At 49.2% G+C, this 18,516-nt stretch overlaps 1 protein-coding gene across 1 annotated transcript in view; it reads right to left on the bottom strand.

Annotated features, from left to right (window-relative positions):
• atad3 (ATPase family AAA domain containing 3) overlaps positions 1–18,474 on the bottom strand; it is a 23,004-nt gene extending 4,530 nt beyond the window's left edge. Inside the window, exons 1-13 of the mRNA XM_079592233.1 lie at positions 18,040–18,474; positions 17,784–17,860; positions 12,021–12,122; positions 11,838–11,897; positions 11,515–11,584; positions 11,139–11,304; positions 8,863–8,932; positions 8,640–8,795; positions 7,760–7,816; positions 7,554–7,679; positions 7,245–7,369; positions 4,690–4,741; positions 1,159–1,229 (exon numbers count right to left, since the gene is read on the bottom strand). Of these exons, the coding sequence (XP_079448359.1) occupies positions 1,159–1,229; positions 4,690–4,741; positions 7,245–7,369; positions 7,554–7,679; positions 7,760–7,816; positions 8,640–8,795; positions 8,863–8,932; positions 11,139–11,304; positions 11,515–11,584; positions 11,838–11,897; positions 12,021–12,122; positions 17,784–17,860; positions 18,040–18,232 (1,325 nt within the window). The 5' untranslated portion in view covers positions 18,233–18,474. The remainder of the gene's footprint in view (positions 1–1,158; positions 1,230–4,689; positions 4,742–7,244; positions 7,370–7,553; positions 7,680–7,759; positions 7,817–8,639; positions 8,796–8,862; positions 8,933–11,138; positions 11,305–11,514; positions 11,585–11,837; positions 11,898–12,020; positions 12,123–17,783; positions 17,861–18,039) is intronic.
• Between the last annotated feature and the right edge of the window lie 42 nt (positions 18,475–18,516).

Below are 18,516 nucleotides of genomic sequence, written 5' to 3'. Positions count from 1 at the left end.
TCGGACAGACGGGTGAGTGTCGGACAGACGGGTGAGTGTCGGACAGACGGGTGAGTGTCGGACAGACGGGTGAGTGTCGGACAGACGGGTGAGTGTCAGACAGACGAGTGAGTGTCAGACAGACGAGTGAGTGCTTCAGAGAGAGAGACGAGTGAGTGCGTCAGAGAGACAGACGGGTGAGTGCGTCAGAGAGACAGACGGGTGAGTACGTCAGAGAGACAGACGGGTGAGTGCGTCAGAGAGAGAGACGGGTGAGTGCGTCAGAGAGAGAGACGGGTGAGTGTCAGACAGACGGGTGAGTGTCGGACAGACGGGTGAGTGTCGGACAGACGGGTGAGTGTCGGACAGACAAGTGAGTGTCGGACAGACGGGTGAGTGTCGGACAGACGGGTGAGTGTCGGACAGACGGGTGAGTGTCGGACAGACGAGTGAGTTCGTCAGAGAGAGAGACGGGTGAGTGCGTCAGAGAGACAGACGGGTGAGTGCGTCAGAGAGAGAGACGAGTGAGTGCGTCAGAGAGACAGACGGGTGAGTGCGTCAGAGAGACAGACGGGTGAGTACGTCAGAGAGAGAGACGGGTGAGTGCGTCAGAGAGAGAGACGGGTGAGTGCGTCAGAGAGACAGACGGGTGAGTGCGTCAGAGAGACAGACGGGTGAGTGTGTCAGACAGAGAGACGGGTGAGTGTCAGACAGAGAGACGGGTGAGTGTCGGACAGACGGGTGAGTGTCGGACAGACGGTTGAGTGTCGGACAGACGGGTGAGTGTCGGACAGACGGGTGAGTGTCGGACAGACGGGTGAGTGTCGGACAGACGGGTGAGTCAGACAGACGGGTGAGTGTCAGACAGGCGGGTGAGTCAGACAGACGGGTGAGTCAGACAGACGGGTGAGTGTCAGACAGACGGGTGAGTGTCAGACAGACGGGTGAGTGTCGGACAGACGGGTGAGTGTCAGACAGACGGGTGAGTGTCAGACAGACGGGTGAGTGTCAGACAGACGGGTGAGTGTCAGACAGACGGGTGAGTGTCAGACAGACGGGTGAGTCAGACAGACGGGTGAGTCAGACAGACGGGTGAGTGTCAGACAGACGGGTGAGTGTCAGACAGACGGGTGAGTGTCAGACAGACGGGTGAGTCAGAGAGAGGGAGTGTGCATTTACTTGTTGCTCTGTTCTCCGGTGCGGTACAGGAATGCGTTTAGAGTCGCTCGCAGATCCTCGCTGATCTTCTCCTGAAACACACACACACACACACGTCAGCTGATGCGGCGACACCATAGACCATGAACTGTATGGGCGGAGCCGGCCGTTGCCAGCGCGTCACTGCTGGATAAGAGGCGGGGTGTGGGTGGAGCTGAGGGGCCTGGTGTTGAAACCACGCCCACCTAGCTCGACGTGATCAAGTTAGCTCAGGCCAAGGAGCTAATGCTATATGCTACCGTCGCAAAAATGTTTACGCTCGCATGAGGAGGTTTTTCAGGCAATTAGAAAAATAAAAATATAAATAATAATAAATATTTCGCAAAACTGCAATGGAAATAGTTTTTCTTGCATTTACAGTCACCTGACGTAGATGACGCGGTGTGTTTGGACAGAGAGAGTGCTTTATTAAATTCATATAAAACAAAAGGGAATACTGGTTTATACTGGAATACTGGATTCTGAACCTCAAAGAAATGCCAGAATCACGAGCCGCTGTAACTCCTCCACGAGCCGCTCGCGGTACTGGGTCTTTCAGTTCCTCAGATTCTCCTTTATTGATCAATAAATAACGTTTTGTGGCTCTTTAATGTGCGTGTCAGATCGCTCAGTTAAAGCCGCTCGTGAACCGATCATCTCTTCCTGCTAGTTCATCTATAGCATCAAATAAACATGAGTGAACATCAGAAGGAATGTTGTTTTAACCGCGGAGAGATGTCAGTACACTCCGCTTCTCAAGTTCAAATCCTCCAGCGTTACTCTACTAACTCTCCTGACTGCTGTCGGACAACATGGTGGATGGCAAAGTATGATTGGTCAGATCAACTGTCAATCAAGCTCCCTGCGAAGGGTCACTTCAGCTCAATAATGGCTGTTGGGTAAAAACTGGTTCTGAATCTGGAAGTGCGAGTCGTTAGAGCTCTGCAGAGTCTTCCTGATGGCAGATCACGAGAGGGAGGAGCACTGTCCTTAACGAGCGAAGCCTGTACATCTCCTCAGGGGGGGGGCAGGGGAATCTCCTCAGGGGGGGGGGGGATCTCCTCAAGGGGGGGGGGGGGGGCAGGGGAATCTCCTCAGGGGGGGGGGGATCTCCTCAAGGGGGGGGGGCAGGGGAATCTCCTCGGGGGGGGATCTCCTCAAAGGGGGGGGGGGCAGGGGAATCTCCTCAGGGGGGGGGGGATCTCCTCAAGGGGGGGGGGGCAGGGGAATCTCCTCGGGGGGGGGGATCTCCTCAAGGGGGGGGGGGGGAAATCTCCTCGGGGGGGGGGGGATCTCCTCAAGGGGGGGGGGGGCAGGGGAATCTCCTCGGGGGGGGGGGATCTCCTCAAGGGGGGGGGGGCAGGGGAATCTCCTCAAGGGGGGGCAGGGGAAGAAGGGGCAGGGGGGCAATGATCTGTAATCTACGAAGAGCATCCGTACACACGTCTGCTTCTGCTCCAGGGGTTTCAGTGCAGTAATGATGATTAAAGTCTCAACTCATCCATTTTGTAGTTTACAGACCGTACGCTAGAGACGAAGAGACTGGGGAGCGGTGGTCTGTGAGGGCTCCTTATTAGCCGCGCTAGCACACCAGCCCTGCATCCTCGTTTGGGTTACGCTCTCCGCGCCGTCCCCGACGTCCTCTGCTGGGTATGATGATCCAGGGACCCCGGTGATCTGGTGACCTCCACTGGAATCATGCATGTGCTGAAGCTGACCGATACCGACTGTTGTGTCGTCCCAATATAAATCTGTGATTCCCGAGTGAAACGGATAAACTCTGAAGTACCCATACTAAACTTCCAGAGTAAACTTCCAGAGTATCCATACTAAACTTCCAGAGTATCCATACTAAACTTCCAGAGTATCCATACTAAACTTCCAGAGTAAACTTCCAGAGTATCCATACTAAACTTCCAGAGTATCCATACTAAACTTCCAGAGTATCCATACTAAACTTCCAGAGTAAACTTCCAGAGTATCCATACTAAACTTCCAGAGTATCCATACTAAACTTCCAGAGTAAACTTCCAGAGTATTCATACTAAACTTCCAGAGTACCCATACTAAACTTCCAGAGTAAACTTCCAGAGTATTCTGCTAGTTAAACGTATCATGCAGTAATATTGCTCTGAGCGTAGAGAGCTGTAATCAGTCCACTTTAAACCCTGATTTTGGCTGCCTCTCAAATGGACCATATTACCCCAGAAGTTCGAGTGGGCGGAGGAATAATGTGTGTACTAAATTGTATGAAATAATCTAGAAGAAAGCAGAAACACGGCAGAGATGGCAAGTTCAGCGAGGCGGACTAGCTGAGGTGACGCTAACGCTAACAGACAAACCGCTACTAGTGACATCAGTGGCAATCCACCTGTCACTCAAGTGGCCACGCCCTTAATTATGCAGAACTGTAAGGCTTAATATAATTTAAACGGATGAGTTATAGAAAAGTTATAGAGTTATAGAAAAGCACTTCTAGCTCCAGACTGTGAACATGTGTGTTCTGCCGTAGAGTTGAGGAGATTAACATGCGGCTCTATGAGTCTCTTCTGCCGCCGCTCTCTAGTGGCCAGTGGAGGAACTGCAGTGTAATCTCTAGTGGCCAGTGGAGGAACTGCAGTGTGATCTCTCTAGTGGCCAGTGGAGGAACTGCAGTGTGATCTCTAGTGGCCAGTGGAGGAACTGCAGTGTAATCTCTAGTGGCCAGTGGAGGAACTGCAGTGTGATCTCTCTAGTGGCCAGTGGAGGAACTGCAGTGTGATCTCTAGTGGCCAGTGGAGGAACTGCAGTGTAATCTCTCTAGTGGCCAGTGGAGGAACTGCAGTGTGATCTCTAGTGGCCAGTGGAGGAACTGCAGTGTAATCTCTCTAGTGGCCAGTGGAGGAACTGCAGTGTAATCTCTCTAGTGGCCAGTGGAGGAACTGCAGTGTGATCTCTCTAGTGGCCAGTGGAGGAACTGCAGTGTGATCTCTCTAGTGGCCAGTGGAGGAACTGCAGTGTGATCTCTCTAGTGGCCAGTGGAGGAACTGCAGTGTGATCTCTCTAGTGGCCAGTGGAGGAACTGCAGTGTAATCTCTCTAGTGGCCAGTGGAGGAACTGCAGTGTGATCTCTAGTGGCCAGTGGAGGAACTGCAGTGTGATCTCTAGTGGCCAGTGGAGGAACTGCAGTGTGATCTCTCTAGTGGCCAGTGGAGGAACTGCAGTGTGATCTCTCTAGTGGCCAGTGGAGGAACTGCAGTGTAATCTCTCTAGTGGCCAGTGGAGGAACTGCAGTGTAATCTCTCTAGTGGCCAGTGGAGGAACTGCAGTGTGATCTCTCTAGTGGCCAGTGGAGGAACTGCAGTGTGATCTCTCTAGTGGCCAGTGGAGGAACTGCAGTGTGATCTCTCTAGTGGCCAGTGGAGGAACTGCAGTGTGATCTCTAGTGGCCAGTGGAGGAACTGCAGTGTGATCTCTCAGCGCGGATCCGCGGGTTAGTAAATACGCATGTAAACACAGTGATGAGAGACTCACAGTGGATCTCTTGCGCAGGAATGCATCGGCTTCGTCCACAAACAGCAGGAGCCTGAAACACACACAATTATTATTATTATTTATTTGTTTGTTACATTTAAATGGCGCTTTTCTGGGTACGCTTTATCTCCTCAACCAATTCAACACAAATAATCGTGACTGCAATTAAAAAATATTTCTATAATATTTACAATTATTACTTCTATAAATGGCATATAATAACTTTATAATTGTTAATTTACATTTAATACATAGAATAAAATGATAATATAATTATTACATTTTAAATTGCAAATTGTTAGTCATTTAATTTATAAAATATATTATATATGCTGACAAATCAATGTCAACGTATCATATTATACAAACATGTTCATGTTATATGTGCTGATATACAGTACGTCAACTAAAAACTAAATATCAATGTAGTACACCACAAATAATCATGTTATATATATAATACAGAGTGAAATAATAACTATATAATAAAAATAAATTAGAAGATACATATTTGTTTACACATTGCTTATTGAGTATTTCCCATATTTAATGTGTGTGTGTTGAGGTGTGTGTGTGTGTTGAGGTGTGTGTGTGTGTGTGTGTGTGTGTGTGTGTTGAGGTGTGTGTGTGTGTGTGTGTGTTGAGGTGTGTGTGTGTGTGTGTGTTGAGGTGTGTGTGTGTGTGTGTGTGTGTTGAGGTGTGTGTGTGTGTGTGTGTGTGTTGAGGTGTGTGTGTGTGTGTGTGTGTGTTGAGGTGTGTGTGTGTGTGTGTGTTGAGGTGTGTGTGTGTGTGTGTGTTGAGGTGTGTGTGTGTGTGTGTGTGTGTGTGTTGAGGTGTGTGTGTGTGTGTGTTGAGGTGTGTGTGTGTGTGTGTTGAGGTGTGTGTGTGTGTGTGTGTTGAGGTGTGTGTGTGTGTGTGTTGAGGTGTGTGTGTGTGTGTGTGTTGAGGTGTGTGTGTGTGTGTGTGTGTTGAGGTGTGTGTGTGTGTGTGTGTTGAGGTGTGTGTGTGTGTGTGTTGAGGTGTGTGTGTGTGTGTGTGTTGAGGTGTGTGTGTGTGTGTGTGTTGAGGTGTGTGTGTGTGTGTGTGTTGAGGTGTGTGTGTGTGTGTGTTGAGGTGTGTGTGTGTGTGTTGAGATGTGTGTGTGTGTGTGTTGAGGTGTGTGTGTGTGTGTGTGTGTTGAGGTGTGTGTGTGTGTGTTGAGGTGTGTGTGTGTGTGTTGAGGTGTGTGTGTGTGTGTGTGTTGAGGTGTGTGTGTGTGTGTGTTGAGGTGTGTGTGTGTGTGTTGAGGTGTGTGTGTGTGTGTGTTGAGGTGTGTGTGTGTGTGTGTGTTGAGGTGTGTGTGTGTGTGTGTTGAGGTGTGTGTGTGTGTGTGTGTTGAGGTGTGTGTGTGTGTGTGTGTTGAGGTGTGTGTGTGTGTGTGTTGAGGTGTGTGTGTGTGTGTTGAGGTGTGTGTGTGTGTGTGTTGAGGTGTGTGTGTGTGTGTGTGTTGAGGTGTGTGTGTGTGTGTGTGTTGAGGTGTGTGTGTGTGTGTGTGTTGAGGTGTGTGTGTGTGTGTGTTGAGGTGTGTGTGTGTGTGTGTTGAGGTGTGTGTGTGTGTGTTGAGGTGTGTGTGTGTGTGTGTTGAGGTGTGTGTGTGTGTGTGTGTGTTGAGGTGTGTGTGTGTGTGTGTTGAGGTGTGTGTGTGTGTGTGTTGAGGTGTGTGTGTGTGTGTGTGTTGAGGTGTGTGTGTGTGTTGAGGTGTGTGTGTGTGTGTGTGTGTTGAGGTGTGTGTGTGTGTGTGTGTGTTGAGGTGTGTGTGTGTGTGTTGAGGTGTGTGTGTGTGTGTGTTGAGGTGTGTGTGTGTGTGTGTGTGTGTGTGTGTTGAGGTGTGTGTGTGTGTGTTGAGGTGTGTGTGTGTGTGTGTTGAGGTGTGTGTGTGTGTGTTGAGGTGTGTGTGTGTTGAGGTGTGTGTGTGTGTGTGTGTGTGTGTGTGTGTTGAGGTGTGTGTGTGTTGAGGTGTGTGTTGAGGTGTGTGTGTGTGTGTTGAGGTGTGTGTGTGTTGAGGTGTGTGTGTGTGTGTGTGTGTGTTGAGGTGTGTGTGTGTTGAGGTGTGCGTGTGTGTGTGTGTGTGTTGAGGTGTGTGTGTGTGTGTGTGTTGAGGTGTGTGTGTGTGTGTTGAGGTGTGTGTGTTGAGGTGTGTGTGTTGAGGTGTGTGTGTGTGTGTGTTGAGGTGTGTGTGTGTTGAGGTGTGTGTGTGTGTGTTGAGGTGTGTGTGTGTTGAGGTGTGTGTGTGTTGAGGTGTGTGTGTGTTGAGGTGTGTGTGTGTTGAGGTGTGTGTGTGTGTGTTGAGGTGTGTGTGTGTGTGTGTTGAGGTGTGTGTGTGTGTGTGTTGAGGTGTGTGTGTTGAGGTGTGTGTGTGTTGAGGTGTGTGTGTGTGTGTTGAGGTGTGTGTGTGTTGAGGTGTGTGTGTGTGTGTTGAGGTGTGTGTGTGTTGAGGTGTGTGTGTGTTGAGGTGTGTGTGTGTTGAGGTGTGTGTGTGTTGAGGTGTGTGTGTGTTGAGGTGTGTGTGTGCTGACCCGCGGCGGCTGGTCCCGGCCCAGTCGAACACCTTGTGCATCGCTGTCACTCCGTCACGGCCCATCGGGGCCACGTCCCCCCCCGTCATGATGGCGTAATCCATCCCAGAATGCATCGCCAGCTTCTGCTCACAGCCAATCAAGTGATTACTAGAGCAATTGCTATGGTGTTGTGGCTGGTTGCTATGCAGTTGCTAGGGTGTTGTGGCTGGTTGTTATGTGGTTGCTAGGATGTTGCTAAGTGGTTACTAGGGCAATTTCTTAAGACGGGGCGCTGCCTTGACGACGGCACGAACACGTGTGTGTTACCTTAGCGAAGAGCGTCTTCCCGGTCCCCGGCGGGCCGTACATGAGGATGTTGCGGTACAGGCCGCGGTTCTGCCGCGTGTTCCTGGTGGCGATGGCAATGTCACGCACGCGCTCCTCCAGAGACGGCTGCAGAGACAGGAAGTGACATGTGTTTCTCACCGCGCACATGCTCGCTAACAGGAAGTGAACGATGCGCAAACACTCACGCTGAGCACGACTCCCTCCAGCGCGTCCTGCGCTTTACTCTTCAAGCGCTTCGCCATCTGAAACACACAGGCCATGGTGTTTAGGGGGTGTGTGTGTGAGTGTGTGTGTGTGTGTGAGTGTGTGGTCAGGGGGTGTGTGTGTGAGTGAGTGTGTGTGTGTGAGTGTGTGGTCAGGGGGTGTGTGTGTGAGTGTGTGTGTGTGAGTGTGTGGTCAGGGGGTGTGTGTGAGTGTGTGTGTGTGAGTGTGTGGTCAGGGGGTGTGTGTGTGAGTGTGTGTGTGAGTGTGTGGTCAGGGTGTGTGTGTTTTTAGTGTGTGATCAGGGTGTGTGTGTGTTTTCAGAGTTTATGTGTGTGTGTGTTTTCAGAGTTTATGTGTGTGTGTGTGTGTATTCAGTGTGTGTGTGTGTGTGTGTGTGTATTCAGTGTGTGTGTGTGTGTATTCAGTGTGTGTGTGTGTGTGTGTATTCAGTGTGTGTGTGTGTGTGTGTATTCAGTGTGTGTGTGTATTCAGTGTGTGTGTGTATTCAGTGTGTGTGTGTGTATTCAGTGTGTGTGTGTGTATTCAGTGTGTCTATTCAGTGTGTGTGTATTCAGTGTGCGTGTGTGTATTCAGTGTGTGTGTGTGTGTATTCAGTGTGTGTCTATGTGTATTCAGTGTGTGTGTGTGTATTCAGTGTGTGTCTATTCAGTGTGTGTGTGTGTGTATTCAGTGTATGTCTATTCAGTGTGTGTGTGTGTATTCAGTGTATTCAGTGTGTGTGTGTGTATTCAGTGTGTGTGTGTGTGTGTATTCAGTGTGTGTGTGTATTAAGTGTGTGTGTGTGTTTAGTCAGCACTGCCTCTCTGCGCAGGAAGTGCTCATCCCACATGTCAGTCGTACCTTGACGGGGTGTTTGAGGGCTTCCGCCACCGTGATCCGAGAGGTTTCCCGAACTAGCGAAGGTTTTCCTAGCCTAGCCTCGATGTAGCGTCCCGCCACAGCCGTCGCGTTACGCGCGGAGTAAACACCCACCGCTAGCAGCGTCAGTCCTGCCACCTACAGGAGCGGAGGAGCGTGAGACACGAGCGACACCATCAGACGCCAGAGACGTGCTAGCGCTTACCGTAGCCGTGACTTTATCCCAGTCGGATACGAACGTGCGGAAACCTTCCCCGAATACAGCGCCCGCCGTCCTGAAGCACACAAACACAACAACCAGAATGAAGCCAGCGGTCATGTGACCATTAGTCATATACACATATAAAGTTATTATTCTAAAGTAAATAATGTAATAATGAGTCGTTACACTCTAAAAAATCTTGGTTTATTTTCTCTACCCAAATCCTGTTTGTTTTTTCCTGCCTTTTCCTGTAGTTTTTATTTACCCAGATCCTGGGTCAGACGTAACAACCCAGTGTTTGGGTAGTTTTTGTGTAACCCAGATCCTGGGTCAGACGTAACAACCCAGTGTTTGGGTAGTTTTTGTGTTACCCAGATCCTGGGTCAGACGTAACAACCCAGTGTTTGGTTAGTTTTTGTGTAACCCAGATCCTGGGTCAGACGTAACAACCCAGTGTTTGGGTAGTTTTTGTGTAACCCAGATCCTGGGTCAGACGTAACAACCCAGTGTTTGGGTAGTTTTTGTGTTACCCAGATCCTGGGTCAGACGTAACAACCCAGTGTTTGGTTAGTTTTTGTGTAACCCAGATCCTGGGTCAGACGTAACAACCCAGTGTTTGGGTAGTTTTTATTTACCCAGATCCTGGGTCAGACGTAACGACCCAGTGTTTGGCTAGTTTTTATTTACCCAGATCCTGGGTCAGACGTAACAACCCAGTGTTTGGGTAGTTTTTATTTACCCAGAACCTGGGTCAGACGTAACAACCCAGTGTTTGGGTAGTTTGTATTTACCCAGATCCTGGGTCAGACGTAACAACCCAGTGTTTGGGTAGTTTTTATTTACCCAGATCCTGGGTCAGACGTAACGACCCAGTGTTTGGCTAGTTTTTATTTACCCAGATCCTGGGTCAGACGTAACAACCCAGTGTTTGGGTAGTTTTTATTTACACAGATCCTGGGTCAGACGTAACAACCCAGTGTTTGGGTAGTTTTTGTGTAACCCAGATCCTGGGTCAGACGTAACAACCCAGTGTTTGGGTAGTTTTTATTTACCCAGATTATGGGTCAGACGTAACGACCCAGTGTTTGGGTAGTTTTTATTCACCCAGAACCTGGGTCAGACGTAACAACCCAGTGTTTGGTTAGTTTTTATTTACCCAGAACCTGGGTCAAGACGTAACAACCCAGTGTTGGGTAGTTTTTATTTACCCAGAACCTGGGTCAGACGTAACAACCCAGTGTTTGGTTAGTTTTTATTTACCCAGATCCTGGGTCAGACGTAACAACCCAGTGTTTGGGTAGTTTTTGTGTTACCCAGAACCTGGGTCAGACGTAACAACCCAGTGTTTGGGTAGTTTTTATTTACCCAGATCCTGGGTCAGACGTAACAACCCAGTGTTTGGGTAGTTTTTATTTACCCAGAACCTGGGTCAGACGTAACAACCCAGTGTTTGGTTAGTTTTTATTTACCCAGATCCTGGGTCAGACGTAACAACCCAGTGTTTGGTTAGTTTTTATTTACCCAGATCCTGGGTCAGACGTAACAACCCAGTGTTTGGTTAGTTTTTATTTACCCAGAACCTGGGTCAGACGTAACAACCCAGTGTTTGGTTAGTTTTTATTTACCCAGATCCTGGGTCAGACGTAACAACCCAGTGTTTGGTTAGTTTTTATTTACCCAGATCCTGGGTCAGACGTAACAACCCAGTGTTTGGGTAGTTTTTATTTACCCAGAACCTGGGTCAGACGTAACAACCCAGTCTTTGGTTAGTTTTTATTTACCCAGATCCTGGGTCAGACGTAACGAAGGAAACGCCTGATGCCTTGCATAAAATGTTATGATTTTATTAAAAAAGATACAGAATATAAATATGTATTATGTTAAAATGTTGTCAGAGCTGTACGCTGTATGGAGAGGTTATGGAGCATATTTCTGCTACGAGAGAAACGCAGGGCGTCTGAGGTTATGAGTTCCAGTGCGTTACAGAGGAAACGGGAATCACTTCGGTTTCATTTTCTAATATTTGTTAGAAGAGCTTAAGTGTGGGCAATATGCATTACAAATTAATATGAAATGAAAATAAAGGAATTATGCAAGCCGGTGGTTATATCGAGTATTTTAAAAAGGTTTAGAGGATTTAAGTTCATCTGTAGACAGTCATTCATCTATGAAGTAAAATAATAAAAAAAGAGCCAGTCCTATAGTAAATATGGATCCACTATGCTGGGTAAGATGCATTATAGTTACCCAGGCCTGGGGTTGAGTTATTAAGAGTGTACCGTATGGACTCGAGTACGGTCTGCCTGTGCTCGGCCGCCTTCAGCCGTATCTGCTCGCGGATGATGTCAGCGTTCTCTCGCTCCACGCGCGCGCGGGCTTTAGACTCCGCCTCCACACGCAACATCTCGTTCTTGTGCCGCAGATCCATCTCGTGCTCGATGGTGGCTGCAGGAACACACACCAGAACACACACCAGAACACACACCAGAACACACACCAGAACACACACCAGAACACACAACAGAACACACACCAGAACACACACCAGAACACACACCAGAACACACACCAGAACACACACCAGAACACGCTTCGGTTATGAGAACGGTTATGAGAACGGGATCTCTTCAGAATAACACGAATGATTCGAGTCACCTCTCCGCATGGCTTCCTGCTTCTGCACCGACTCTTCCTGTTTGCGCAGGTTCTCGTCGTTCAGGATTTGCTGTGGAAGAGCAGGACGAGTTGTTCGTCACATTCAATTCAGGTTTATTTGTACAGCGCTTTCCACAACACACCATTTCAGAGCAGCTTTACAGCGTTGCTATCAGAGGAAACTGTCTGAGCTCTGCATTTCAGAAATATACATTTACAAAATCAGTTAGAAAAAAAGGTATTCATTTAAATAATGTAATAATTGTGTGGATCAAGAGTGTGCGTGAATCTGTGGACACACACACACACACACACACACACACCTGCTGTCGGAGCTGGTCGTCGTACCGCTGCCGCGCCAGTTTATCCTGATACTGAGCTCTCTGTGGATGAACACATCACCACATCATCATGATCATCATCATCACCACATCTTCATCACCACATCTTCATCACCACATCTTCATCACCACATCATCTTCATCATGATCAGTGTGAGGTCTCACCGCCTGGTGTTGTTTGGTCTCCTCGTTCAGAGTCTTCCTGCGCTCTTCTCCCTGAACACGGATCTGCTCGCCCTTCAGCTGCTCCAGCGCCGCCTCGTACTCCTGACCACAACAACAACATCAGCAACATCATCATCAACAACATCATCAACAACATCAGCAACAACAACAACATCAGCAACATCATCATCAACAACATCAGCAACAACAACATCATCAACCACCAAACAGTGTGTAGATCGACCATCAGACACCATCACTCCAAGAACAATAACTATAACTACATTAGTGTTCACACTAATAAAACTGTAAAACTCAAGTCCCACTCCGATCATATTTTGAGCTATTTTTAAACATTCCCAGAGGTCTTTAAATTATGATTATGCCATTTTTAGCCAAAATCTCAAAACCTGTGCCGTTTTCTGGGACTTCGCTTCACAGAGCGGCAGTAGCTCATTAGCAATTCGCCTCTGCGTTGTGGGCGGAGCCGTTGGCACGGAGACGCATTACAGTATTATATATACACGTTAATTATTATTATCCGAAGTTAATCAAAGTTATCACCGATCATTATTTCACTCCGAGACGTCGCGGTAAAAACGGCTCGACTTCGCCTCGATATGTCATCCCTCCCACAGTGATCAATCAGGACATATTTAGTATCAGTGGATTGCTCGGAATTTCGGGATTATTGTGATGCTAATGTCACCGCTCTATCTGAAAAACTGACCGACTCTCTCACGAGTGATGGGCTTGACACACGAGGGGACAGACGACTGCGACCGGCGAGACTCGACGCCACCCGGCGTGTGCAAGTCCACTGGGACGAGCGCGGAGTTACGCACGCAGGGATGGAGGAGGAGGAGGAGGAGGATGGAGGAGGAGGCTGGAGGAGGATGGAGGAGGCTGGAGGAGGCTGGAGGAGGAGGAGGCTGGAGGAGGAGGAGGATGGAGGAGGAGGAGGAGGAGGATGGAGGAGGATGGAGGAGGCTGGAGGATGGAGGAGGAGGAGGAGGAGGAGGAGGAGGCTGGAGGAGGAGGAGGCTGGAGGAGGAGGAGGCTGGAGGATGGAGGAGGCTGGAGGATGGAGGAGGAGGAGGAGGATGGAGGAGGCTGGAGGAGGAGGAGGCTGGAGGAGGAGGAGGATGGAGGAGGATGGAGGAGGATGGAGGAGGAGGCTGGAGGAGGATGGAGGAGGAGGCTGGAGGAGGATGGAGGAGGAGGCTGGAGGAGGATGGAGGAGGAGGCTGGAGGAGGCTGGAGGAGGATGGAGGAGGATGGAGGAGGAGTCTGGAGGAGGATGGAGGAGGAGGATGGAGGAGGAGGCTGGAGGAGGATGGAGGAGGAGGCTGGAGGAGGATGGAGGAGGAGGATGGAGGAGGATGGAGGAGGAGGCTGGAGGAGGATGGAGGAGGAGGCTGGAGGAGGATGGAGGAGGAGGCTGGAGGAGGATGGAGGAGGAGTCTGGAGGAGGATGGAGGAGGAGTCTGGAGGAGGATGGAGGAGGAGGATGGAGGAGGATGGAGGAGGAGGCTGGAGGAGGATGGAGGAGGAGGCTGGAGGAGGATGGAGGAGGAGGCTGGAGGAGGCTGGAGGAGGATGGAGGAGGAGTCTGGAGGAGGATGGAGGAGGAGGCTGGAGGAGGATGGAGGAGGAGTCTGGAGGAGGATGGAGGAGGATGGAGGAGGATGGAGGAGGAGGCTGGAGGAGGATGGAGGAGGAGTCTGGAGGAGGAGGAGGAGGAGGCTGGAGGAGGATGGAGGAGGAGTCTGGAGGAGGAGGAGGAGGAGGATGGAGGAGGATGGAGGAGGATGGAGGAGGATGGAGGAGGAGGCTGGAGGAGGCTGGAGGAGGATGGAGGAGGAGGATGGAGGAGGAGGCTGGAGGAGGCTGGAGGAGGATGGAGGAGGAGGCTGGAGGAGGATGGAGGAGGAGGAGGAGGAGGCTGGAGGAGGATGGAGGAGGAGGCTGGAGGAGGCTGGAGGAGGATGGAGGAGGAGGCTGGAGGAGGAGGAGGAGGAGGCTGGAGGAGGCTGGAGGAGGATGGAGGAGGATGGAGGAGGAGGAGGAGGAGGCTGGAGGAGGATGGAGGAGGAGGCTGGAGGAGGCTGGAGGAGGATGGAGGAGGAGGCTGGAGGAGGCTGGAGGAGGATGGAGGAGGAGGCTGGAGGAGGATGGAGGAGGAGTCTGGAGGAGGAGGAGGAGGAGGATGGAGGAGGATGGAGGAGGATGGAGGAGGATGGAGGAGGAGGCTGGAGGAGGCTGGAGGAGGATGGAGGAGGAGTCTGGAGGAGGATGGAGGAGGAGGCTGGAGGAGGATGGAGGAGGAGGCTGGAGGAGGATGGAGGAGGAGGCTGGAGGAGGATGGAGGAGGAGGCTGGAGGAGGATGGAGGAGGATGGAGGAGGAGGCTGGAGGAGGATGGAGGAGGAGTCTGGCTGCACGCTCTCATCATGTAATGATGTAGTTACTGACGGGATCAGTCTGTGCTCTCCAAACTTTAGTTTTGACGATTGATAGACGGTGAAAAGTGACTTATTTGTCACAGTGTGTGTTCCAGTTTGAGTATGAGCTCGTGGCCCCGCCCAGTGGAGTCACCACGTCACAACCCCAGTCTATTCTCGCGTCTGCTACTGATTCACAGACATTTGAATGTAGAAATACTCAGAAATACAACTTTGAGCTTATTTTTCTCAAGATATGTCCTCTAACATCAGAAAAATGCCACAAGAACATGTTAACACCGAGAAAAACATGATGTTCATCGGAGTGGGTCTTTAAAACAATCCATACTGTTAAAAGCGCTGTATAAATGAAGGTGACTTGATTTATGCGTTTAGGCCGTTTATTTACACGACGGCGGCGCTTTGAGGGCCGGTGCCCGGTTGCATAAAGCACCTCAAGAGTAACTTCCCCTTAAGTTCGCCCTTATGTTTCACTTAGACCTAAGGGTGCTGCAGAAAATACCCTCAAGTGTTACTTAACGGTTTTTTAAGTGAAACGTCATAAACACTTATAATGTCCCTTAAATGCTGTTTTTGCACTTAAAGGGTATCTTGCAGGGTTTTTTTTCTTCAAAATTAATATATAACCTTGTATGAAAATACCATATGAAAAGTAAATGCAGGATTTAAAATCGTTTAGCAAGACATAAGGGCACAAATTTAGTAGAAAACGGGACCGTTTCCTTGACCGTGTTGAAAAACCGCTTTTTTCACCATCGCGTCATATTACGTCACATGAGGGAGTCGCCGCCACCGCCACCGGGCTCTGAGTCTGCGTTCGCTCAGTGCAGAGGAGGCTGGTGTTCAGTTGGAGCGGTCGTGATTCAGTGTTTTCGGTGGTTATTGTATTTCGATTAATCATCGTCGTGGTAAATGATTGTGAATTATGGCCTGTCAGGACATCGAGTCCACAGGTTTCTGAAGAATCCGAACAAGAAAAAGGACGGTGCTATCTCCCGTGCGCGTTCTGTGCAGGGTAACGTTAAGAGACGGGACTTCCCTTCTGCATCTGCTTTAAAAAACGCGGTAGTGTGTAGCGTTCACTAAAGACCGGATTATTATAATCGCGGCGACATGGAGTTGTATGGTGACGGCGACATGTGCACACTGTCCCGCTCCTTCATCGGGTCGCCCGGTCCGCCGTCAGAATGTGTTTCGGCCGCCGGCGGGAAACATGACGTCACGGATCCGTCAGAGATCACTTATTGTACTTCTGTTTTACAAAATGCATACATGTACCGGTCTTAATGTGCCTTGTCTTAATTTAATTAACATATCCTACATAAACTTGTAATGTAATGCATTTATGTGTTTGTTATTAGTCTGCAGCCGACACTTATTATAAATATAATATATTAAGTTCATTTCAATTCATACATTAATCTAAGTTCTTGTTAAAGAGACCCAAGATGGAATACTATGGTTGAAATGTATAAAGTTTATAAATGACAAAACAGAGAGAACAAAAATATTTTTTAACCCGTAATTGCAAAACGAAAACGGTTGTTGTATTTTTAAAACGCAAAGTTGAACACCAACATTTTAACTGTAGGCCTAGGCAACACCAAATGCTGCGCAAAAAAAATAAATAAAAAAAATATATATATATATAGACTTTTTGCCCTTTCATTAAACATTTAAAATATTCACAAATTAATATGGATTTTTTGTTGTTGTTGATTTTACAATTTTTCTAAGACAAAATTAGAACCTGGAAATTATATTTTTTTCCCGCAGTGCTGAATGAGGAGAGCCATAGCAATGTGATTTATAGGTGAGTTAGGCTAATAATAATAAATGTGTCTGAAAAAATAACACAAAATAAGACTTTATTCAGCATTGTATTCTCTCCCGGGTCTGTTGTCAATCGTTCACAGTTACGCTGATGGCGTAAGACGCTGATGACGTGTTATCCGGTGCGCCCGAGCTTCATTTATAGACTGAGGGAAACGCACGCTGTAAAAGTGTCTCATCCGCGACATGCACATTTACGCACCATTAAAAAAATGATATCCACGCAAACAATGTAGAATAGCTTGAATATAGCGTGCGTCTGCCTCAGACTGTAAACGAAGCTCGGGCGCACCAGATAACACGTCATCAGCGTCTTACGTCAGCGGCGTCACTGCGGAGTCCTGAACGCAGATTCACAACAGACCCGGGAGAGAATACAATGCTGAATAAAGTCTTATTTTGTGTTATTTTTGGACCAAAAAGTATTTTTGATGCTTCAAAAACTTCTAACTAACCCACTGATGTCACATGGACTACTTTGATGATGTGTTTATTACCTTTCTGGACATGGACAGTATACCGTATATACAGCTTCAATGGAGGGACAGAAAGCTCTCGGACTAAATCTAAAATATCTTAAACTGTGTTCCGAAGATGAACGGAGGTATTACGGGCTTAGAACGACATGAGGGTGAGTCATTAATGACATTATTTTCATTTTTGGGTGAACTAACCCTTTAAGACGACATGGCTGAACTTATGGAACCAGCTGAAGATCATTATGTGCCAAGAAGAATTGTTAGGGATAGGGAGAACCCTTTGGACATCTTAGCGGTGAAAAATTGTTGCAAGAATACCGTTTTGATCGAAGCGCAATATTTGACATCACTAACAAACTAGACGGCGACCTTGACCGTGTCACACATCGCAGCCACTCTTTACCTGCGGTGTTGCACTGCGTTTATTTGCAACTGGGAGTTTTCAGACGATAGTGGGAGATGTTTCCCACGTTCAGAAGTCGTCTGTCAGCAGAGGGGTTCACCGGGTTGCGGGGGCTATTTCCCGCTTGTGTTAGTGTTTTGCGTATCTATGGCAACAACAGACTTTTATAACGTGAATCCAGGATCGCTGTCGTGAAACACTTAAATGTTCCCCTTACCTTAGAGAATCGTTTAAGAGATTATACAACGCCCTTAAGTTATTCTCGTAGGTCAGGGGAAATCGCCCCTTCAGTGTCATGCTTAAGGGAAAAACTCAAGGTGCTTTATGCGACCGGCACAGGGAACGATACCTCTACCGCGCGAATCTGTGCAGACGGTGACGTCGTGTGTTGCGCGTTCAGTCTATAGCGCAAGAGTTTCTTTACAGAATGACACGCCATCTACTGGCCTGGCGGCAGCACAGCGGTTCAGGGTCCGTGAATGAGGATTATCGAGAGCATGTTGTCTTCTGTGTGTGAAGCGTGTGCATGTTCAGTGCATCGCTGTCATGTTATTGGTGTGAGCAGCATCTCCGGTCTCCAGTACCTTCACTTTGCTCTGGTGCTCGATCTGCACGGTCTGCTCCTGCATGCGCGCGAGCTCCAGCGCTTCTTTGGCGTGACCTGCGGTCACAGGGGTCAGGGGTCACGCCTCATTAACAACATCACTGTAATACACTCATTAGGTCATTCATCTAGTGTGACCTTTGACCTAACGTCCTTCATATGCTCATGACATCTCAACACTGCAGTTGTTATAATGAATGAATGAAGCGCGGCTCGGTTCTGGTAACGTTACTCACGGGACCGGTCCAGGTCTTTGGCCGCCTGCGCCGCGCGCTCCAGCCCCGTCGGGTCGAAGTTGCTCCATTTGTCCTTGGGTTTATCCGCCGAGCCGGAACCGGAGCCCCCGGGAGGAGGAGGGGGAGCGGGCGGAACCGGGCCCTCCGGCGGGCCGGCACTCTGACCTTTATTGAGCCCGAACAGCCACGACATGTTCCGCTGACAGACACCGAACCACCGAACCACCGGGCACGGACACACTTCCACTGCACGCGAGTGTCACGCCGCGCTCTGCGCATGCGCTCTACTCCTCACGCGCAGCCGCTCCGCGCTGATTGGCCGACGCACGCGTCCTTCCAGAAGGTCAGAGAAGAAGCCACGCCCCTCTTATGGCGTACGGCGGCCGAAAGATGCCTAAAAGCCTCTGCGCGAGTCTTGCGTCAGTTTTCGCCATCACATGCGTTTAATAACAGAGAGAAAACATTTATCTAATACTC

Source organism: Phoxinus phoxinus (genome assembly GCF_949152265.1).
Source record: "Phoxinus phoxinus genome assembly, chromosome: 20".
Lineage (NCBI taxonomy): Eukaryota > Metazoa > Chordata > Actinopteri > Cypriniformes > Leuciscidae > Phoxinus > Phoxinus phoxinus.
This window is presented reverse-complemented; position numbering and strand designations above follow the sequence as displayed.